The 25,304-nt window shown below is 46.1% G+C and overlaps 1 protein-coding gene across 3 annotated transcripts in view; it reads left to right on the top strand.

Annotated features, from left to right (window-relative positions):
- DPP10 (dipeptidyl peptidase like 10) overlaps nt 1-25,304 on the top strand; it is a 763,146-nt gene that overhangs the window by 37,596 nt on the left and 700,246 nt on the right. The window contains exon 2 of one of the 3 annotated variants that reach the window (XM_073563826.1): nt 24,639-24,691. The exons of the other annotated variants lie outside the window; for them this stretch is intronic. Coding sequence (XP_073419927.1) covers nt 24,671-24,691 — 21 coding nt within the window. The 5' untranslated portion in view covers nt 24,639-24,670. The remainder of the gene's footprint in view (nt 1-24,638; nt 24,692-25,304) is intronic. 3 annotated transcript variants of the gene reach the window in all.

The raw sequence follows: 25,304 nt of genomic DNA on the forward strand, positions 1-25,304 counted from the left end.
CACTGCTCCGCTCCGTACACCTCGTACACACGGCTCCGCTCCGTACACCTCGTACACACACGGCTCCGCTCCGTACACCTCGTACACACACGGCTCCGCTCCGTACACCTCGTACACACTGCTCCGCTCCGTACACCTCGTACACACATGGCTCCGCTCCGTACACCTCGTACACACACGGCTCCGCTCCGTACACCTCGTACACACACGGCTCCGCTCCGTACACCTCGTACACACACGGCTCCTCTCCATACACCTCGTACACGCGCGGCTCCGCTCCGTACACCTCGTACACGCGCGGCTCCGCTCCGTACACCTCGTACACACACGGCTCCGCTCCGTACACCTCGTACACACACGGCTCCGCTCCGTACACCTCGTACACACGGCTCCGCTCCGTACACCTCATACACAGCTCTGCTACATCCACACTGTAAATCCTGACCCCACACATACTTACCTCAACCAGCACCATGACAACAGCAAAGCAGAGTCTTGCAGAGGGTAGAGGCAAGGCTGAGCGCACAGGACCTGTGATGAGGTCACAGGAGGGGCGGAGTCAGGGGTGACATGATCGGGGGTCTGGACAAAGGCTCCTGATCATGTGACCCCCTGACTCCTCCCCTCCTATGACCTCATCACAGGTCCTGCGAACAGAGCGAGCAGGCAAGCGAGTGCGACGCTGTGAGTGGCTGCGGGGGGGAGGGGGTCTCATGCTAAGGCGAGGATGGGGTGTGTGGGGGGGGCGTGGCGGGTTATCTCCCTGCAGTGCGGGAGGAACTTGAAACTATCACCGCCGTGCCCGCAGAGGGCCGGCGGCAGGAGCAACAGTGGCCGCAGCAGCTGGCAAGCGGCCAGATGATCGGGCGCTGCCGCCCGCGGCCCACGTGACAGCGGCCCAGCGGGAAAATGCCCGGTTGGTTATATTGCCAATCCGGGCCTGTATGCAACCATCCGCCCCAAGTCAGTCCCCAATAAAACATCAGTGGGCAAATTTTCAGACACTCCCACCTCCCTCAACCCGCTCCCAGCACCCCAGTCAAGATAAACCCGGGCAACTGGCAAGGGACAATGGGTGCCTCCAATCCCGGTGTCAGTCAGGGTTTTCCCCTCGACAAACTCTTCAGGGGCCGCCAGTCCAGGACGGATGAGGGTTCGTTCAGCCCCGGTGTCCTTGAGGCCTGTAGCAAGACGGGCCCCCACCTGGACAGGTTGAACGTTGTCGTCAGCCCTCCCAACCACACCTCCCACCAAAAGAACAGAGGCGTTGGGCCCGGGGCCTTGGCTGGGGGGTTCTTCGGCTTTTCCGGACAGGTGTAAGAGAAGTGACCAGGCCGCTTGCAGAGGTGACACAGGCGACTGTCAGTAGCCGGCCTGCTTTTGGCAACAGGGACTGGGCCTCCGGAGGGACGGTTAGCTGGGGCATTGGGGTTGGGTGCAGGCTTACCCCCTCTCCAGCTGGTGGTGACTGGTCTCCGCGTCTCTGGCTTCCGATTGGCCTCGTAGTTGTCGGCGATCTGCGCCGCTTTGTCCGCGTTTGTTGGTTCGCGGTCAGGATGAACTGTCGGACCTCAGCTGGGCAGAGATGCAGGAACTGGTCTTTGATCATCAGGTCCCGTAGCTGCTCAAAGGATTCAACGGACAGTCCATGGATCCACTGGTCAAGGTGGGTCCTGAGTCCTTGCACCACATCACTGTAGCTATCATGTGGGCCAGTTTGGAGGCGCCGGAACTTCTTTCGGTATACCTCAGGTGTCAGACGATATTTGGCGATCAGCGCCTCCTTTATGGCGCGATAGTCATCATCATGCGCTTGCGGAAGAGAAGCAAACGCCTCCAGAGCTTTGCCTTTTAGCCCTGGGGTCAAGTACCTGGCCCATTGGTCTTCGGGCAGTCGGTACTGTCTGCAGGCTTTCTCAAAGGCTCGCAGAAACGTGTCCAAGTCCCCGTCCTTTTCCATCACGGGAAAATGCTCTGGCCGGGGTTTAGGAGTCTGGACGCTGCTGGGCTCACCGCTTCAGGCTGTGGGGGCATGCCCCCCCTTGTCGGAGCATCTCCAGCTCATGGGCTCTCTGAGCTTCTGCTTGGCGCTCAGCTCTCTCAGCCTGGGCTTGGCGCTCGGCTCTCTCAGCCTCTCTTTCGGCTTGGGCCTCCTGCCGATATTGCTGGATCAGCCTCCCCCGTGCCTCACTGTCTTCGGCAGGGAGTGCGTCCAAGGCCGCTTGCAGGTAGGGGTCCAGCGTGCTCTGGTTGAATGTGGGGCCAGCGCTCATGAGTGGAGCCTCTGCTGCAGCCCCATTGTCACTTGGGCCAACTTCTGCGCTCGCTGGATTCTGGTCGTTGTCCAACTGCACCAGAGCCGCAATCAGCTGGGCTCTGTTTTTGTTCGTGGCGTCAAGGCCTTGGAACGTGCATAACCCAGCAAGAACTTCCTTTGTCTGCTGTTTGTACCAAGGTTCTCCTTTTCCCGCCATGGTTGCCAAATAAAAGATAGAAAAGAAAAATGGAGAAAAAGGGAGGGAATACTTGCACATACACAAAGAATGTCTCAGGACTAGTAACCACTGAGTCTGTTCTCCAAAACCTATGATGCAGGATTCCCGCAGGAACCGTGCAGGTTTTAGTGAGAGGAATGATTGCTCAAACCAAATCACTAATGCTCTAGGATTATCCCACCGCTCTGCCACCAATATGTGACGAACAGCCCACCGCCGTTCGTCCAAATACGGAGGCGACTAACGGGGGTCCCGCTGCCAAATGTCAGGAACACCGCACTGCACTTGCTCACTGTGCCAGTGCGGGTGTCCTGAGTACAAAGACAGTACTCACAGATACCTGTGGAGCAGAGCAGCAGCGGTGACGATGCGTGCTTCAGAGTATCAGGACCTGAAGCACATGACTGCTGGGGGCGTGGCCTAAGCTCCACAGATCTAGGAGCTGCAGGGAAACTCCTAGAAAGGTAACTACGGGGCAATGTTACCAAGGGGCATAGACAGAGACAGAAACCAGACGAAGCCAGGGTCAAAGCACCAGATAGCAATACAGTACCACGGGGTTTAGACAGAAAGGATAGTCAGGACGTAGCAATAGGTCAGAAAACCAGAACGGGCAATAGACGGTACAATAGGGACAAACTGTAACGGAGTAACGATAGCCAAGCCAGGAGGTCAGAACCGGAGAAGACAGTAGTACCAAAGCGAGAGACGGAGTACAGAGTGAGGGAACAGGCCGGGTCATACACGGGAATCAAACAAGCAATGCAGAATACACGCACACCAGGGGTCAGACACACCAGAACAACAGTATAGCTGACAGAGAACCCTGGTAAAGAGTGAGTATAAATACCCCTCCCAGATCCAGAAAGAGGTCACGAACACTTAACCCTGTGAGTGCAGGTCAAGAACCCTGTTCAAGCCATGACAGTACCCCCCTCTTAATGGGGGGCCACTGGACCCCCAGGCTTGTCTGGGTATCTGGCGTGGAAAGCCCGCACCAGACGATCGGCATGCACCGAACTGGCCGGAACCCATGACCGATCCTCCAGAGAGTACCCCTTCCAGTGTATCAGATACTGGTGTCTCCGGCGCACCCACCGGGAGTCAACAATGCGCCCTACTTCATACTCCAGCTGCCTCTCTACCAGCACTGGCGGAGCATTTGATGAGGGATCCTCTCTCACCGTCCCCACAGGCTTTAACAGGGACCTGTGGAAGACATTAGAAATTTTAAAGGAGGTGGGCAGCTGCAGTCGGTAGGCTACTGGGTTAACAACCTCCACAACTTTGTATGGGCCAATAAACTTGGGGCCCAGCTTTATAGAAGGTATCTTAAGCTTGATATTGCGGGTGGATAGCCACACCTTCTCCCCTACTGCAAATGCTGGACCTGGCCCCCTCCTCCTGTCAGCAAACCGCTTATAGTTTTCCTGGGCCTTGGAAATATTCCCCTGAACCTCCCTCCAAAGAATTCGAAGACGTTGTGTCACATCCTCAGCACCAGGACAACCTGAATCCATACGGGAAAACTCTCCAAAATGTGGGTTAAAGCCATAGTTGACCTGAAAAGGAGACTTCCCAGTAGACTGACTCACACGACCGTTGAATGCAAACTCTGCCATGGGCAATACCTCACACCAGTCCTCCTGCCTGGAAGAGGCCAAGCATCTCAGAATCTGCTCCAACGATTGGTTTGTGCGCTCCGTCTGTCCATTAGACTCTGGGTGGTAGGCAGAGGAGAAGGACAACGAAATCCCCAGCTTTTTGCAAAAAGCCCTCCAGAACCTGGCTACAAACTGTACCCCTCTGTCTGACACCACATTCATAGGCACTCCATGTAACCTAATTATATGCTGCATAAATAAGCGGGCCAGGGTTTCAGCAGATGGTAACGCGGGGAGAGGTACAAAGTGAGCTTGTTTTGAAAACCTATCCACCACCACCCATATCACCGAGTTGCCCCTGGAAGGGGGAAGATTTGTGATAAAATCCATGGACAAATGTGTCCATGGTCTATCCGGAATTGGCAAAGGCACCAATTCCCCGGCCGGCCGGACCTGAGAACTTTTAGAACGAGCGCACACCCCACATGCAGTCACAAACTTTTTAATATCTGTTACCATAGAGGGCCACCAGAAATCCCTCGCAATTGCCCCCCGGGTAGCTGCAATCCCAGGATGAGCACTCAACACAGAATCATGAAATTCCTGCATAAGTCCGAGACGGAAACGTTCCGGTACAAACAATTTACCCGGGGGTTTACCACCAGGAGCCCGAGCCTGGGCCTCCAAAATCCCTCTCTGTAACTCAGATGAGATTTCGGCCACCACTACTCCTGGCTGAAGAATGGAGGAGGGAGGTTCTGGAGGGGACACCGAATCAAAGCTTCGGGATAAGGCATCAGCCTTGATGTTTTTAGATCCCGGGCGGAATGTGATGGTAAACTGAAAACGAGAAAAAAAAAGTGCCCACCGAGCCTGTCTGGGGGTCAATCTCTTGGCAGACTCGATATAGGCCAAATTTTTGTGATCAGTGATGACTGTAATGGGATGAACAGACCCCTCCAGTAAATGCCTCCATTCTTCAAAAGCCAACTTTACCGCCAACAACTCTCTATTGCCGACATCGTAATTTCTCTCAGCAGAGGAAAATTTTTTAGAGAAGAAGGCGCAAGGCCTCAGGTTAGTAAGGGTAGGAGGGCCCTGAGACAAAACTGCCCCCACCCCCACTTCCGAGGCGTCAACCTCCACGACAAAAGGTCTTGACGGGTCGGGTTGTACCAATACAGGGGCTGAAGAAAAGCACTTTTTTAATGTCATGAAAGAGTTTTTTGCAGCTACAGACCAATTTTTTACATCAGCTCCCTTGAGAGTGAGGTCCGTTAGAGGCTTTACCACCTGCGAAAAACCCTTAATAAATTTCCTATAAAAGTTGGCAAAGCCCAAAAATCGTTGCAACCCTTTCAAGTCATGAGGTTGCACCCACTTCGTAACAGCCTGGACTTTCTTAGGATCCATGCGGAACCCCTCTCCTGACACAATCAACCCCAGAAAGGATACTTCTTGCATGAAAAATGAGCATTTTTCCAGCTTGGCATACAAATGATTCTCTCTCAGTCTCATGAGAACCATCCGCAAATGGTGCAAGTGAGATTGACTGTCCACCGAGTACACCAGAATGTCATCCAAATAGATAACCACAAAACGACCGATTAAATCAGAGAAAATTACATTAATAAAATTCTGAAAAACAGCAGGAGCGTTGGTGAAACCAAAGGGCATAACCAAGTTTTCGAACAGCCCTTCAGTCGTCAGGAATGCTGTTTTCCATTCGTCCCCTTCACGGACTCTTATAAGGTTATATGCCCCACGTAAATCCAGTTTAGAGAACCACTTGGCCCTGGTGAGTTGGTTACATAAATCAGGAATTAGGGGGAGAGGGTATGTATTTTTCACAGTAATTTTGTTTAATTCCCGAAAGTCGAGGCACGGCCGCAAACCACCATCTTTTTTCTTAACAAAAAAGAAGCCCGCTGCCACAGGTGAAACAGAAGGCCTAATATGCCCTTTGCGGAGACTCTCAGTAATGTACTCCTTCATGGCTAGACGTTCGGGCCCGGACAAATTGAACAGGTGAGCCTTGGGTAACTTGGCTCCAGGGACTAGATTAATGGCACAATCAAAGGGTCTATGTGGTGGTAGCGCCTCAGCCTCACTTTCAGAAAATACGTCTTGAAAATCTTTCAGGCACTCCGGAATACCTTCCAGATCGACAGACGACACTGACACAGATTTTACTGGGGTGACAAGGGTTGTCAAGTTACAACATAGACCATTAGCCATACAACCCCACTGAATGATCTCCCCTGTGACCCAGTCAATAGTAGGATTGTGACGTTGAAGCCAAGGCATACCCAGTATCAGTCCAGCCGGCAGATTATTTATGACAAAACATCTTAAGTTTTCCACTTGAGTGGAACCCACTTTCAGAGAAAAGGTATCAGTCATGAAACAAATTCCCTCCTGGGTGATAGGAGAAGAATCAATTGCCACGATTTTAACAGGATCTTTTAACCTGACTGTCCCTATCTTATGAAAAGTCACAACTTTGGCATCGATCAGATTAATAGAAGAACCACAGTCAACAAAGGCGGTAGTCCCAACCGGGCCGCCTGTAAGTTCCAGTTCCACCGGAAGCAGAATTTTAGTAAGCGAGTAAAAGGGTACCTGGGAGTCTGGGCAACCTCCTCGATTGTTACCCAGACTCAGTCGTTTTCCTGACGGCTTCACTGAAGAAGGGCAAGAAGGACAGTTCCTTCTCCAATGTCCAGCGGATCCACAGTAAAAGCACAATTGGTTGTTTCTTCGGTGTCTCCTCTCTTTTTCCTCCAATGACGTAGCACCAACCTCCATGGGCTCAGGACTAGATGCAGAGTCTCTCAGATTGGAGAATAAAGGGGTCTCCTGCAGCATGACCCCTCTTGCCCGCAGCCTACGGTCCATGCGGACAGCCTGGATCATAGCGTCCTCCAAAGAATCCGGTGGAGGATGAAGGGCTAGGGCATCTTTCAAACGTTCGGACAGGCCTCTACAGAACAAACCCCGGAGGGCAGCGTCATCCCAGGAGACCTCCGCTGCCCAGCGTCTGAACTCAGAGCAGAACCATTCAGCAGAGTTCCTTCCCTGTGTCACACTCATCACCATATCCTCTGCCAGACGCACTCTATCAGGCTCATCATAAATGTGCCCCAGAGCCTCAAAGAACAAATTCACAGACATGCGTTCAGGAGCAGAGGAAGAGAGAGAGAAAGCCCATGCCTGTGGAGCCCCCCGAAGTAGGGAAATGACGACCCCCACCCTCTGGAACTCATCCCCGGAAGAGCGGGGCCTCAGAGAAAAAAAAAGCTTGCATCCTTCTCTGAAAGACCTGAACTCCTTTTTATCCCCTGAGAAAAGGTCTGGCAATTTGACCAGAGATTCTGGGAATGCCAATGACACATCTCTATCCCCAGCACAAGAATCCCCTGTAGAGGCAGCCCCCTGTACCGTATCCACCAACTGTTGCTGGGTCTGGGTCATCATGCGCTGTTCCACATTAAGTTTGTGGAACATTTGGGTCAGGTGCTTGACCTGATCAGCCAAGACTTGTATGGGATCCATGAGGATAACACACTTTTTTTTTTTTCTCAGAGGGGGAAAAAAAAAAAACTGAAATGGTCAGCTATAATGTCAGGAACACCGCACTGCACTTGCTCACTGTGCCAGTGCGGGTGTCCTGAGTACAAAGACAGTACTCACAGATACCTGTGGAGCAGAGCAGCAGCGGTGACGATGCGTGCTTCAGAGTATCAGGACCTGAAGCACATGACTGCTGGGGGCGTGGCCTAAGCTCCACAGATCTAGGAGCTGCAGGGAAACTCCTAGAAAGGTAACTACGGGGCAGTGTTACCAAGGGGCATAGACAGAGACAGAAACCAGACGAAGCCAGGGTCAAAGCACCAGATAGCAATACAGTACCACGGGGTTTAGACAGAAAGGATAGTCAGGACGTAGCAATAGGTCAGAAAACCAGAACGGGCAATAGACGGTACAATAGGGACAAACTGTAACGGAGTAACGATAGCCAAGCCAGGAGGTCAGAACCGGAGAAGACAGTAGTACCAAAGCGAGAGACGGAGTACAGAGTGAGGGAACAGGCCGGGTCATACACGGGAATCAAACAAGCAACGCAGAATACACGCACACCAGGGGTCAGACACACCAGAACAACAGTATAGCTGACAGAGAACCCTGGTAAAGAGTGAGTATAAATACCCCTCCCAGATCCAGAAAGAGGCCACGAACACTTAACCCTGTGAGTGCAGGGCAAGAACCCTGTTCAAGCCATGACACCACCAAAACGTGACGGACAGCGGACCCTGTGTCACCACTATGTCACAATCCCACCACTGATACGGGTGAATCAGCAGACGGAGGGACGTGACACAATGCCGGCACACGGCTATCACAGGCACAGTGGGGGCTTATCTTAGTTATCCCACCACAGGCACCATGTGACAAAAATATCCAGCAAGCTAATCTCGCTCTACAATTTGCCGCAGGGGGGTATTTTGGATGCCCCACCACTGCTATCACACTTCCAAGTACTGCGGGGATTTATGTATATCCCACTTTCTCAGTTCCACTTTGGAACTCGCAGCTCTCCGGCGCCCCCCTTACCCTCAGGTCAGTCAGGGAACTGCACCTAGGATAATTAGTCGCCGGACGGGCTGCCTGTTGTGAACCGGCAATTAGGCTTCTGCAGTAAGGGAATTATCAATGCTGTGGCCACAGCCCCTCATTCAGCAATATAAGACCCTTCTGTACTGCCAGCAAGCCGCAATAGCCGTACACAACGCGCTGCCACCAGTCACGGTTACTTAATTCACAGTGTTAAATTAAGAGGGTCCGTGGCAAACCCCTTGAATTAGTAGCGATTATCTATCAAAGGCGTATAGTCCGATTCTTAGAGCATGGAGACAGAGCTAAATATTAAATCATTTATTTTCCGAAAGAGGACAGTGGTTACAGATAAAAGTTGCTATAAAATTGAGACATAAAATATGTACAGTACAAATATGAAATAAAGGGATTAAAAACAGAGGTACACTCACGGTTGTTCATGACTCTTTAGGCAAACCCATGCGGCGGAGAAAGAAGGCGGAGCCACACATCTCCACTCATCTGGAGTTCTTGTCAGCACAAGGACTGGAGCTCTTCTGAGCTGGTTTTGCCCAGGGAATGCCTTACAGACTTTCCTATGTGACATCACGGAGAGGTGCATTCTGGGTTAATCCCACCTCTCTCATCCCAATGTAGGAATCTTGCTAAAACTTATAATCCTCATAACTCTATGGGGGAAGCTGGTATGGACTCATCAGTGGTATCATGTTTCCCAGCGTAATGAGCCCATCAAGAAAACATCAAACATCTATGCGATATGACCGTCCATTTGGGAGCAAATCATATCTCAGGTTCTGGACATGGTAGAACTGCGGAAGTGACACTGTAGCGGAGCTGGGACCGCTCAGATTACCAAAATATGATTTTCATCTACTTTGTACGGTTTTCGCAGGGCAGACTCTTAAAGGTTTACTTCTAACTCCGGATTTCAGACAAAGAGTTTTTTTCCCCGCACTTTTTTCCCTTTCAGCTGAGGCTGAGAGAAGCCAAATGGTGTGACAGGAAGTTGGTTTATAACACTTGGGGGGGAGGGGAAGCTGCTGCAGTGTGCAATGTAACTGAGACACTGGCAGGCAGCTACTGACAAAATGGAGGATTTTTTAGCACATTCCAACAGAAAACAAATCTTGCAGACATTCTACATCACAATATTACTATATCACACTGAGGAGAAGAGCGGCCATATTACTATATATATTACTATATCACACTGAGGAGAAGAGCGGCCATATTACTATATATATTACTATATCACACTGAGGAGAAGGGCGGCCATATTACTATATATATTACTATATCACACTGAGGAGAAGGGAGTCCATATTACTATATATATTACTATATCACACTGAGGAGAAGGGCGGCCATATTACTATATATATTACTATATCACACTGAGGAGAAGGGAGGCCATATTACTATATATATTACTATATCACACTGAGGAGAGGACGGCCATATTACTATATATATTACTATATCACACTGAGGAGAAGGGCGGCCATATTACTATATATATTACTATATCACACTGAGGAGAAGGGAGGCCATATTACTATATATATTACTATATCACACTGAGGAGAAGGGCGGCCATATTACTATATATATTACTATATCACACTGAGGAGAAGGGCAGCCATATTACTATATATATTACTAAATCACACTGAGAAGAAGGGCGGCCATATTACTATATATATTACTATATCACACTGAGGAGAAGGGAGGCCATATTACTATATATATTACTATATCACACTGAGGAGAAGGGCGGCCATATTACTATATATATTACTATATCACACTGAGAAGAAGGGAGGCCATATTACTATATATATTACTATATCACACTGAGGAGAAGGGCGGCCATATTACTATATATATTACTATATCACACTGAGGAGAAGGGCGGCCATATTACTATATATATTACTAAATCACACTGAGAAGAAGGGCGGCCATATTACTATATATATTACTATATCACACTGAGGAGAAGAGCAGCCATATTACTATATATATTACTATATCACACTGAGAAGAAGGGCGGCCATATTACTATATATATTACTATATCACACTGAGAAGAAGGGCGGCCATATTACTATATATATTACTATATCACACTGAGGAGAAGAGCAGCCATATTACTGTATATATTACTATATCACACTGAGGAGAAGGGCGGCCGTATTACTATATATTACTATATCACACTGAGGAGAAGAGCAGCCATATTACTATATATATTACTATATCACACTGAGAAGAAGGACGGCCATATTACTATATATATTACTATATCACACTGAGAAGAAGGGCGGCCATATTACTATATATATTACTATATCACACTGAGAAGAAGGGCGGCCATATTACTATATATATTACTATATCACACTGAGGAGAAGAGCAGCCATATTACTATATATATTACTATATCACACTGAGGAGAAGAGCGGCCATATTACAATATATATTACTATATCACACTGAGGAGTAGGGCGGCCATATTACTATATATATTACTATATCACACTGAGGAGAAGGGCAGCCATATTACTATATATATTACTATATCACACTGAGGAGTAGGGCGGCCATATTACTATATACATTACTATATCACACTGAGGAGAAGAGCGGCCATATTACTATATATATTACTATATCACACTGAGGAGAAGGGTGGCCATATTACTATATATATTACTATATCACACTGAGGAGAAGAGCGGCCATATTACTATATATATTACTATATCACACTGAGGAGTAGGGCGGCCATATTACTATATATATTACTATATCACACTGAGGAGAAGGGTGGCCATATTACTATATATATTACTATATCACACTGAGGAGAAGGGCGGCCATATTACTATATATATTACTATATCACACTGAGGAGAAGGGCGGCCATATTACTATATATATTACTATAATCACACTGAGGAGAAGGGCGGCCATATTACTATATATATTACTATATCACACTGAGGAGAAGAGCGGCCATATTGCTATATATATTACTATATCACACTGAGGAGAATGGCCGCCATATTACTATATATATTACTCTGTCACACTGAGAAGAAGGGCGGCCATATTACTATATATATTACTATATCACACTGAGGAGAAGGGCGGCCATATTACTATATATATTACTATATCACACTGAGGAGAAGAGCGGCCATATTACAATATATATTACTATATCACTGAGGAGAAGGGCGGCCATATTACTATATATATTACTATATCACACTTAGGAGAAGAGCAGCCATATTACTATATATATTACTATATCACACTGAGGAGAAGAGCAGCCATATTACTATATATATTACTATATCACACTGAGGAGTAGAGCGGCCATATTACAATATATATTACTATATCACACTGAGAAGAAGAGCGGCCATATTACAATATATATTACTATATCACACTGAGGAGAAGGGCAGCCATATTACTATATATATTACTTTATCACACTGAGAAGAAGAGCGGCCATATTACAATATATATTACTATATCACACTGAGGAGAAGGGCGGCCATATTACTATATATATTACTATATCACACTTAGGAGAAGAGCAGCCATATTACTATATATATTACTATATCACACTGAGGAGAAGAGCAGCCATATTACTATATATATTACTATATCACACTGAGGAGTAGAGCGGCCATATTACTATATATATTACTATATCACACTGAGGAGAATGGCGGCCATATTACTATATATATTACTATATCACACTGAGAAGAAGAGCGGCCATATTACTATATATATATTACTATATCACACTGAGGAGAAGGGCGGCCATATTACTATATATATTACTATATCACACTGAGAAGAAGAGCGGCCATATTACAATATATATTACTATATCACACTGAGGAGAAGGGCGGCCATATTACTATATATATTACTATATCACACTTAGGAGAAGAGCAGCCATATTACTATATATATTACTATATCACACTGAGGAGTAGAGCGGCCATATTACAATATATATTACTATATCACACTGAGGAGAAGGGTGGCCATATTACTATATATATTACTATATCACACTGAGGAGAATGGCGGCCATATTACTATATATATTACTATATCACACTGAGAAGAAGAGCGGCCATATTACTATATATATATTACTATATCACACTGAGGAGAAGGGCGGCCATATTACTATATATATTACTATATCACACTTAGGAGAAGAGCAGCCATATTACTATATATATTACTATATCACACTGAGGAGAAGAGCAGCCATATTACTATATATATTACTATATCACACTGAGGAGTAGAGCGGCCATATTACTATATATATTACTATATCACACTGAGGAGAATGGCGGCCATATTACTATATATTACTATATCACACTGAGAAGAAGGGCGGCCATATTACTATATATATTACTCTATCACACTAAGGAGAAGAGCGGCCATATTACAATATATGTTACTATATCACACTGAGGAAAAGGACGGCCATATTACTATATATATTACTCTATCACACTGAGGAGAAGAGCGGTCATATTACTATATATATTACTATATCACACTGAGGAGAAGAGCGGCCATATTACTATATATATTACTATATCACACTGAGGATAAGGGCGGCCATATTACTATATATATTACTATATCACACTGAGGAGAAGGGCGGCCATATTACTATATATATTACTATATCACACTGAGGAGAAGGGCGGCCATATTACTATATATATTACTATATCACACTGAGGATAAGGGCGGCCATATTACTATATATATTACTATATCACACTGAGGAGAAGGGCGGCCATATTACTATATATATTACTATATCACACTGAGGATAAGGGCGGCCATATTACTATATATATTAATATATCACACTGATGAGAAGGGCGGCCATATTACTATATATATTACTATATCACACTGAGGAGAAGGGCGGCCATATTACTATATATATTACTATATCACACTGAGGAGAAGGGCGGCCATATTACTATATATATTACTATATCACACTGAGGAGAAGGGCGGCCATATTACTATATATATTACTATATCACACTGAGGAGTAGGGCGGCCATATTACTATATATATTACTCTATCACACTAAGGAGAAGAGCGGCCATATTACAATATATGTTACTATATCACACTGAGGAAAAGGACGGCCATATTACTATATATATTACTCTATCACACTGAGGAGAAGAGCGGTCATATTACTATATATATTACTATATCACACTGAGGAGAAGAGCGGCCATATTACTATATATATTACTATATCACACTGAGGATAAGGGCGGCCATATTACTATATATATTACTATATCACACTGAGGAGAAGGGCGGCCATATTACAATATATATTACTATATCACACTGAGGAGAAGGGCGGCCATATTACTATATATATTACTCTATCACACTAAGGAGAAGAGCGGCCATATTACAATATATGTTACTATATCACACTGAGGAAAAGGACGGCCATATTACTATATATATTACTCTATCACACTGAGGAGAAGAGCGGTCATATTACTATATATATTACTATATCACACTGAGGAGAAGAGCGGCCATATTACTATATATATTACTATATCACACTGAGGATAAGGGCGGCCATATTACTATATATATTACTATATCACACTGAGGAGAAGGGCGGCCATATTATTATATATATTACTATATCACACTGAGGAGAAGGGCGGCCATATTACTATATATATTACTATATCACACTGAGGATAAGGGCGGCAATATTACTATATATATTACTATATCACACTGAGGAGAAGGGCGGCCATATTACTATATATATTACTATATCACACTGAGGATAAGGGCGGCCATATTACTATATATATTACTATATCACACTGATGAGAAGGGCGGCCATATTACTATATATATTACTATATCACACTGAGGAGAAGGGCGGCCATATTACTATATATATTACTATATCACACTGAGGAGAAGGGCGGCCATATTACTATATATATTACTATATCACACTGAGGAGTAAGAGCAGCCATATTACTATATATATTACTATATCATACTGAGGAGTAGGGCGGCCATATTACTATATATATTACTATTTCACACTGAGGAGAAGAGCAGCAATATTACTATATATATTACTATATCACACTGAGAAAAATGGCGGCCATATTACTATATATATTACTATATCACACTGAGGAGAATGGCGGCCATATTACTATATATATTACTATATCACACTGAGGAGAAGGGCGGCCATATTACTATATATATTACTATATCACACTGAGGAGTAGAGTGGCCATATTACTATATATATTACTATATCACACTGAGGAGAATGGCGGCCATATTACTATATATATTACTATATCACACTGAGGAGAATGGCGGCCATATTACTATATATATTACTATATCACACTGAGGAGAAGGGCGGCCATATTACTATATATATTACTATATCACACTGAGGAGTAGAGTGGCCATATTACTATATATATTACTATATCACACTGAGGAGAATGGCGGCCATATTACTATATATATTACTATATCACACTGAGGAGAATGGCGGCCATATTACTATATATATTACTATATCACACTGAGAAGAAGGACGGCCATATTACTATATATATTACTATATCACACTGAGGAGAAGGGCGGCCATATTACTATATATATTACTATATCACACTGAGGAGTAGAGTGGCCATATTACTATATATATTACTATATCACACTGAGGAGAATGGCGGCCATATTACTATATATATTACTATATCACACTGAGGAGAATGGCGGCCATATTACTATATATATTACTATATCACACTGAGAAGAAGGGCGGCCATATTACTATATATATTACTATATCACACTGAGAAGAAGGGCGGCCATATTACTATATATATTACTATATCACACTGAGGAGAAGTGCGGCCATATTACTATATATTACTATATCACACTGAGGAGAAGAGCGGCCATATTACTATATATATTACTATATCACACTGAGGAGAAAGGCGGCCATATTACTATATCACACTGAGGAGAAGGGCGGCCATATTACTATATATATTACTATATCACACTGAGGAGAAGGGCGGCCATATTACTATATCACACTGAGGAGAAGGGTGGCCATATTAGTATATATATTACCATTTCACATTGAGGAGAAAGATGGCCTTATTACTAAATCACACTGAGAAGAAGGGCGGTCTTATTACTATTTCACACTGGATTCACATTTCTTATATTACTGGATCAGTCTCTGTGACCTTTCCACATCTTGCCAGTGGGATTTTTCCCCATTCCCCAAGGCAAAACTGCTCCAGCTCGCTTAAGTTTTATGGTTTCCTCTGGTGAACGGTAATCTTTAAGTATGACCACAGATTCTCCATTGGTTTAAGGTCTGGGATTTGAATAAGCCTCTCCAAAATATTTAAATGATTCCCCTTAAACCACTCGAGTGTTGCTTTAGCAGTATGCTTTGGGTCATTGTCTTGTTCGAATGTGAACCTCCGTCCCAGTCTCAAATCGCTAACAGACTGAAAGAGGTTTTGCTCAAGAACATTCCTGTATTTCGAACAATTCATCTTCCTTTCCACTTGGACCATTTTCCTTGTTTCTGCTGCCGAGAAACATCGCTACAGCATGATGCTGCCACCACCATGTTTCACTGTGGGAATGGTGTTATTGGGTTGGTGAGCTGTGTTGATTCCTGAGCTGGAGGTATCACCTGGTAAGTTCGGGACTGCCCAGCTCCAGGACCCCACTTTGACCCGGGCCAGGGAAAGAGTAATCGTGGTGAATGGGGTGGCTCAAGTTTCCCCGGATGGAGATCAACCAGGAGTTACTGTACAGGGTTGATAAATTCTGGGATGAGGTGGTAGAACAGCTGGTGGTGCCTCAATCCTATCATCGGGAGGTGCTCGACATGGCTCACTCTCACATGCTGGGAGGGCATTTGGGGCCAAAAAGACGTTAGAGCGCATATTACATCGGTTTTTCTGGCCTGGTGTCTATGTTGAGGTCAAAAGGTATTGCGACACATGTCCGGAGTGCCAACTAACCTCACCCACCACGAACTACCAGAGTCCATTGGTGCCTCTGCCCATTATAGAGGTAACTTTTGAGCGGATTGCGATGGATCTGGTAGGACCATTAGTAAAATCCACCCGGGGCCACCAGCACATATTTGTAGTCGTAGTTTACGCCACCCGGTACCCAGAGGCGATACCAGTCCGCCACACTTTGGCTAAACTAATAGCCTGTGAACTATTTGCCATGTTCTGTCGCCTAGGGCTACCCAAGGAGATCCTTACTGATCAAGGTACTCCATTTATGTCTAAGGTGACCACGGAGCTGTGTAAGTTGTTCCAAATTAAACAGCTATGTACGTCGGTGTACCAGCCATAAACCAACGGGTTGGTGGAGAGGTTTAATAAGACCCTCAAAACCATGCTAAAAAAGGTGGTCGCCAAGGATGGGAGGGATTGGGACATGTTTCTGCCCTATCTAATGTTCGCCATTCGCGAGGTACTGCAGGCGTCCACGGGGTTCTCCCCATTTGAGCTATTGTATGGCAGGCACCCAAGAGGATTGTTGGATGTAGCCAAAAAGACATGGGAACAGGAGCCCACTCCACATAAGAGTGTCATCGAGTATGTCACAAAAATGCAGGATCGGATTGCGGTCGTGCGGCCCATAGTAAAGGAGCATCTGTTGGATGCACAGGCCGCTCAGAGCCGCGCGTATAATAAAAGGGCCACAGTCAGCACCTTTAAAGAAGAAGACCGGGGAGAAACGGGGGTCCCTCTGGCTCTGGTCAAGGACACAGCTGGGTGTGAGGTAAAAGTAAATGACGCCCACACAAAACAGCAGCGACGGGAAGCTCGAGCTTTGGTGCAGCAGAATACGGATGTATTCTCAGAGCTGCCGGGGCAAACCTTGGTGATACAACATGACATTGTCACCGAACCCTAGGTAAGGGTACGGATGAAACCATACCGAGTGCCAGAAGCCAGTAGGCAAGCAATAGCGGCTGAAGTAAAGCAAATGCTTCAATTGGGAGTCATTGAAGAGTCCCCGAGTGAGTGGGCTAGCCCCATTGTGTTAATACGTAAACTGGACAGGTCGTTATGCTTCTGTAATGACTTCAGGAAGTTAAATGAGGTGTCAAAATTTGACCTCTACTCAATGCCTCGGGTGGATAAGCTAATTGAAAGACTGGGAAAGGCCCAGTACTTCACCACGATCGACCTCACCAAAGGGTACTGGCAGATTCCCCTGAAAGAATCGGCTAAAGAGAAGACCGCATTTATCACGCCAGAGGGTCTGTTTCACTATGTTGTCTTACCCTTTGGGTTATATGGGGCTCCGGCCACATTCCATAGGCTGATGGACATAGTGTTAGAACCGCTTTGGCCTATTTAGAGGACATAGTCATCTTTAGTACCAACTGGGAGACCCACCTGTCCCAGGTACAAGCCATGTTAGATTCGCTCCGAATCGCGGGGTTAACAGCAAACCCAAAGAAATGTGCGATAGGGCTCACGGAAGCTCGGTACTTGGGTTACGTGATCGGATGTGGAGTGATCAAACCCCAAGTAAACAAGATCGAGGCCATCCAAAACTGGCCCAAGCCCTTAAGTACTAAGCAGGTGAGGGCGTTCCTTGGCATCATTGGTTACTACCGCAGGCTTATACCCAATTTTGCGGGGGAATCAGCACCCCTAACGGTCCTCTTAAAAGGTAAAAGGGCAGTGATGGTCCGGTGAAATCCTCAGGCGAAGAAAGCATAACTCTCTCCCGCAGGGGCGATGACACCCCAAACACTGCGAATACCATGTGTACTAGAAAGCACACACAAAGCACATAGTAGGCGAGAGGTATACGTGTCCCCCTTTATATACACTATGTGATGTGCCCCGAGAGGTATACGTGTCCCCCTATATATACACTGTGTAATGTGTCCCGAGAGGTATACATGTCCCCTATATATACACTGTGTAATGTGTTCCGAGAGGTATACGTGTCCCCCTATATATACACTGTGTAATGTGTCTCGAGAGGTATACGTGTCCCCCTATATATACACTGTGTAATGTGTCCCGAGAGGTATACGTGTCCCCCTATATATACACTGTGTAATGTGTCCCGAGAGGTATACGTGTCCCCTATATATACACTGTAATGTGTCCCGAGAGGTATACGTGTCCCCCTATATTTACACTGTGAAATGTGTCCTGGGAGGTATACGGGTCCCCCTATATATACACTGTGTAATGTGTCCCAAGAGGTATACGTGTCCCCCTATATATACACTGTGTAATGTGTCCCGAGAGGTATACGTGTCCCCTATATATACACTGTGTAATGTGTCCCGAGAGGTATACGTGTCCCCCTATATATACACTGTGAAATGTGTCCCGGAGGTATACGGGTCCCCCTATATATACACTGTGTAATGTGTCCCGAGAGGTATACGTGTCCCCCTATATACACTGTGTAATGTGTCCTGGGAGGTATACGGGTCCCCCTATATATACACTGTGTAATGTGTCCCGAGAGGTATAATATATACACTGTGTAATGTGTCCCGAGAGGTATACGGGTCCCCCTATATATACACTGTGTAATGTGTTCTGGGAGGTATACGGATCCCCCTATATATACACTGTGTAATGTGTCCCGAGAGGTATACGTGTCCCCCTATATATACACTGTGAAATGTGTCCAGGGAGGTATACAGGTCCCCCTATATATACACTGTGTAATGTGTCCCAAGAGGTATACGTGTCCCCCTATATATACACTGTGTAATGTGTCCCGGGAGGTATACGGGTCCCCCTATATATACACTGTGTAATGTGTCCCGAGAGGTATACGGGTCCCCCTATATATACACTGTGTAATGTGTCCTGGGAGGTATACGGGTCCCCCTATATACACTGTGTAATGTGTTCCGAGAGGTATACGTGTCCCCCTATATATACACTGTGTAATGTGTCCCGAGAGGTATACGTGTCCCCTATATACACTGTGTAATGTGTCCCGAGAGGTATACGTGTCCCCTATATACACTGTGTAATGTGTTCCGAGAGGTATACGTGTCCCCCTATATACACTGTGTAATGTGTCCCGGGAGGTATACGGGTCCCCCTATATATACACTGTGTAATGTGTCCCGAGAGGTATACGTGTCCCCCTATATATACACTGTGTAATGTGTCCCGAGAGGTATACGTGTCCCCTATATACACTGTGTAATGTGTTCCGAGAGGTATACGTGTCCCCCTATATATACACTGTGTAATGTGTCCCGAGAGGTATACGTGTCCCCTATATATACACTGTGTAATGTGTCCCGAGAGGTATGCGTGTCCCCCTATATATACACTGTGTAATGTGTCCCGAGAGGTATACGTGTCCCCTATATATACACTGTGTAATGTGTCCCGAGAGGTATGCGTGTCCCCCTATATATACACTGTGTAATGTGTCCCGAGAGGTATAATATATACACTGGGTAATGTGTCCGGAGAGGTATAATATATACACTGGGTAATGTGTCCGGAGAGGTATACGTGTCCCCCTATGTATACACTGTGTAATGTGTCCAACATGTCCATCACATCCATAGATTATCTCTGGTATCTTTTGCCACAATCATTCTTTATTATTGACTTTATGACCCCAGGCGCCCTCCTGTCGGGTGTACTCACGTAGCGGATACCTCCGTGTACCCCGAGTATCTGGAGGAAGTGTTAGAAGCTGCAGATCCCAAGGCATCTCTGACCCTGGAAACTCCCAACCATGGCCTTCAGTGATATGTTAGTTTTGGAGTGCAACAATTTCTTATCTGATTCATTAAAGCTAATGTGTCCAATTGTGAAATACCAGGGAGATAAATTCAAATACATTTGAAAATATTGGACCCTTCAATCCTAACCTTTACTGTTAAGTATTAAAGAGGTTATCCGGAACTTTGGTTATCTTGTCCTATGGAGCTTAGAACTTACCAGCAGGTAGTTGTAACTACGTACGTGTTCTCTCCAGCAATGATTACATACCGCTCCAGCCGGCAACCCTCCTTCCAGTGATGTCATGTCAACATCTAGTGCCTTCTCTTCTGCGCTCCTCTATTACATACCGCTCCAGCCAACAATTCTCCTTCCAGTGATGTCACGTAATCATCCAGTGCCTTCTCTTCTGCGCTCCTCTATTACATACCGCTCTAGCCAGCAATCCTCCTTCCAGTGATGTCACTTAATCATCCAGTGCATCTCTTCTGCGCTCCTCTATTACATACCGCTCCAGCCAGCAATCCTCCTTCCAGTGATGTCACGTTATCATCCAGTGCCTTCTCTTCTGCGCTCCTCTATTACATACCGCTGCAGCCGGCAATTCTCCTTCCAGTGATGCCACGTCAACATCTAGTGCCTTCTCTTCTGCGCTCCTCTATTACATACCGCTCCAGCCAGCAATCCTCCTTCCAGTGATGTCACGTCAACATCCAGTGCCTTCTCTTCTGCGCTTCTCTATTACATACCGCTCCAGCCAGCAATCCTCCTTCCAGTGATGCCACGTCAACATCTAGTGCCTTCTCTTCTGTGCTCCTCTATTACATACCGCTCCAGCCAGCAATCCTCCTTCCAGTGATGTCACGTCAACATCCAGTGCCTTCTCTTCTGCGCTCCTCTATTACATACCGCTCCAGCCAGCAATCCTCCTTCCAGTGATGTCACGTCAACATCCAGTGCCTTCTCTTCTGTGTTCCTCTATTACATACCGCTCCAGCCAGCAATCCTCCTTCCAGTGCCTTCTCTTTTGCGCTCCTCTATTACATACCACTCCAGCCAGCAATCCTCCTTCCAGTGATGTCACGTCAACATCCAGTGCCTTCTCTTCTGTGCTCCTCTATTACATACCGCTCCAGCCGGCAACTCTCCTTCCAGTGATTCCACATCAACAACTAGTGCCTTCTCTTCTGCGCTCCTCTGCTTTGGGGCATCGCTGCGATGTCATGCTGATTGACAGCCAACTCCCCTGTCTCAAAGCGGAAGGGCGGTTTTCAATCAGCATGATGTTGGCAGTTATGCCTCTTCAACAGAGCAAAGTAGAAGAAAAGGCGCTGCTCTTTTGACATGAGGTCAAAGGAATCCAGAGAATTGACAGCTGCTGCAGGAGAGATTATCGCCAGGCAGGACAGGCAGGTAGTTGACAACTACCTGCTGGAAACTTTTACATCCATAGTGTAAGGCAGCGCTCACTGAGTGCATTGGGGAACGCCAGCTTGGCAGCGCTATATCATACAGGAAGACTAAATTTCCTTAAAAGTTCTGGGTTTATTGCTCCATATCCCCAGCAGCACAAACACCGAGTAGTCAGCCTTTAGGTCCGGCAGCATAAAATGATAATGTCCATGGGCGTGGCCTGACTGCTGCACAGACCAGCTCCTGAACTGAAGTGCCTTTTTCAAGAGATTATTGCCTCTGAAGTGCCACTTTTTGGTCCCTGTGTGGAGAGCCCACTGTACTCCACATTAGGAGGTCGTGTCTGCACTTTATATGCCCGATTATTCTCCCCAGACTGGTGAGCGGCCCGAGTGGAGAGGACAGTGAGGTGGGGAGACGCCATCTTGGAGACTTGCCCTGGTGTCTAAATGGGACTGCTTCTCGGAGGTAACACCGCAGAGGACCTCTTTTATCCCCGGCCTCTGCTCCCTACTTGCCTGTCCCCGGTCCCGGTTAGTCTGGATCTGTGCCCGGGGCTGGTGTGGACAGTGCGGCGCCGTGTCTGGCGGTTTGTCGCATCTCCCGCCTTCAGCTCCGGCGTGGAGGGACTTTGGTGGAGACGGGGGCCTGCAGTCAGATGTAGTGTAGAGACCGGCCGCCTTGTCTGCGGTGGCGCTTGGCGGCTCCCAAGTACAGGTGGTGGATTTCAGCCCGGGGTGCCTCCGTGGTGTAGCGGTGACTCTGAAGATTTACCGCCAGTGCCGGCGCCATCTTAGGTCCTCTCCTGCAGCTGGAGGTCTGTGTCTGGTCGGAAAGTGGAGTGAGACTGCGCAATTCCCCCTCCTGTCATCCCCACAGTTTTCCTCCTGTTGCCCCATACCCAGTCTTATCTGCCAATATCTATTCATTTAAACAAGTGGAGATAGAAACCATATAGGGGGTCTGCTGGACACTGGAATACTGTTTAATTAAGCAGTGAAGTTATATTATTTATAACCCCTCAATTACCGCCTGGACTGCCTGTTCTTTCTGCTTAACTTCTCTCGTTTAGTGATTACAACAAAATCATCTGAGACTAAACTTCAGAACAAACATGGAGGGTGCTCAGTATTCATTTATTTTTCATTTCTGATCCTGCAGCGATACCTAGCGTCCATTCCTTATAGCTTGTTCTAAATACACAGTATGTTCATAGAAGCGATCCTTATTCTGTCCAAGTTGTGAATACAGCTACTCACGTTACAAGAAGCCTCACCATGGTTAAATCACAAAAAGAACGTGAAAAATTAGCAAATAAAGCTGTTGTAGATGAACAGAAAAAGAATACCCATGGAGAACTTGACATGTATCTTAAGAAGAAGATTGATTCTTCCCATACTCCGTCTAAACGTGCCCTTAAAAAGTCTATCGTGACAATATTGAAGATTCAGATCTCAGCGGGGCAGATTCTGATAGCGATTCCGCTCGGGGCGATGCAGCGCCTATTTCCAGAGCCTTTATGAAGAAATTAATGGCCCAGAATATGAAAACTCTTCTGGACGAGCTGTCTGGTGTGCGTGCGGATCTCCAACAATTAGGGCAAAGGGTGGAGGTCCTAGAGTCATCCACCACTGAGACAGTTGATGCTTTATCCGGTCTCCAAGAACAAGTCCTTAACCAACAGCGCCATCTTAATCTTGCTCTCTTGGCGGTGGAGGATCAGGAAAAAACAGGAGCAGGAGGAAAAAACATTCGCATAAGAGGCATTCCGGAGTCCTTCGCACATGAAGCCCTAGAGAAAGTATCCAGAGAAATCTTTGCTAATCTCTTGAGCCCAGAAAGAGCTTCTACAATCACAATTGAAAGAGTCCACCATGCGCTGAGACCAAAGCCAAAAATAGATGAGCCGCCTAGAGATGTCATTTGCGGCATTCTAAGCTATGTTGATACGGCAGCCATTCTAGCAAGTGCCAGAGACCAAGAAAAGATTATGTACGACAATTCTCAAATTCAGCTATTCCAGGACCTGGCTGCCTCCACCTTATCGAAAAGACGGATCCTACACCCCCTTCTCTCAGCCCTAAAAGCCAAGAACTTGGCTTATAAATGGCTTTTCCCTTTTGGTCTTGCGGTCAACGCAAGAGGTCAGCAGTTTGTGGTTCGCACTCCGGAGGACTTGCCAAGTTTTTGGGTGTCGCTCGATATCTCCCCAATTGAGATCCCATCATGGATGCCTGTTGACACCGGCTGGAAACCTCCGTCGCTTACCAAACCACAGGAATGGTCTCTGGTGAAAAAGCATACATCTCCGAAAGTCAAGAAATATGATTCCAAGAAACATCCACCATGAAGAATTGGTCTTCTTAATCTCACCTTAACTAACTGATTTTTTCGCGTGTTCTTGCTTCCTTTTTCTTGAAATCCTTGATCTCCATGGACCATATTCTCATTATGCTGGTCTATTTTACAATGTCATGATCTTTATTCGTTATTTCCAATTTTGATTCACAACTTGGACTACCCCGCCTATGTTTGGGTTTAACATGTCCCCCCCTGCGTTAGGCGAGCTACTGTTTGTAAAAAGTTTGATAGTTTTGCTGTTCTTTTCTTTTAACAGGTATTTGGTCGAGACAGATTTACTCACAGAGCATGTCGGGTGGGAGTAGACAGGTGAGTTCGGGGTCCATCACTGTGGCTTCTTTTAACGTTAAAGGGCTTAATTCGCCTGCTAAATGAAATCAGATTCTTTCACTTTTAAAAAAACAACATGCTCAAATTGTTTTCCTCCAGGAAATCTATTTCAAAATTGGGAGAGTCCCTAACACATCTTTTTCCTCCTACCCCACTTGGTTTAATAGTTGTGGTACGTCCTCCTCTAAGGGTGTTAGTATAGCCGTGAGGAAAGGCCTGCCTTTCTCGCTTAAGGATAGCTTGTGTGACCATGAGGGTAGAGATATATTTGTTAAAGGGACGTTGGCTAACACAACAGTTACTTTTGCTAACTTATATGCTCCTAACAGTCACCAGGTCCATTGGCTTACCAAAACGATAGAAGTGCTGCAGTTATTTAGGGAGGGTCTACTGATTGTGGGAGGCGATTTTAATCTTACTCTCATCCCTGAATTAGAGTCATCTAGCGGCTCATCACCCATTTCCCAAGGTTTAAGAAGGAGTCTCCTACACAAATTGAATTCTTTGCATCTTATTGATTCCTGGCATATTCTTCACCCCACTACTAAGGATTACACTTTCTTTTCCCCTCCGCACTCTTCTCACCGAATTG

This window comes from Dendrobates tinctorius, unplaced genomic scaffold (genome assembly GCF_039654945.1).
Source record: "Dendrobates tinctorius isolate UK_male_01 unplaced genomic scaffold, ASM3965494v1 ptg000403l, whole genome shotgun sequence".
Lineage (NCBI taxonomy): Eukaryota > Metazoa > Chordata > Amphibia > Anura > Dendrobatidae > Dendrobates > Dendrobates tinctorius.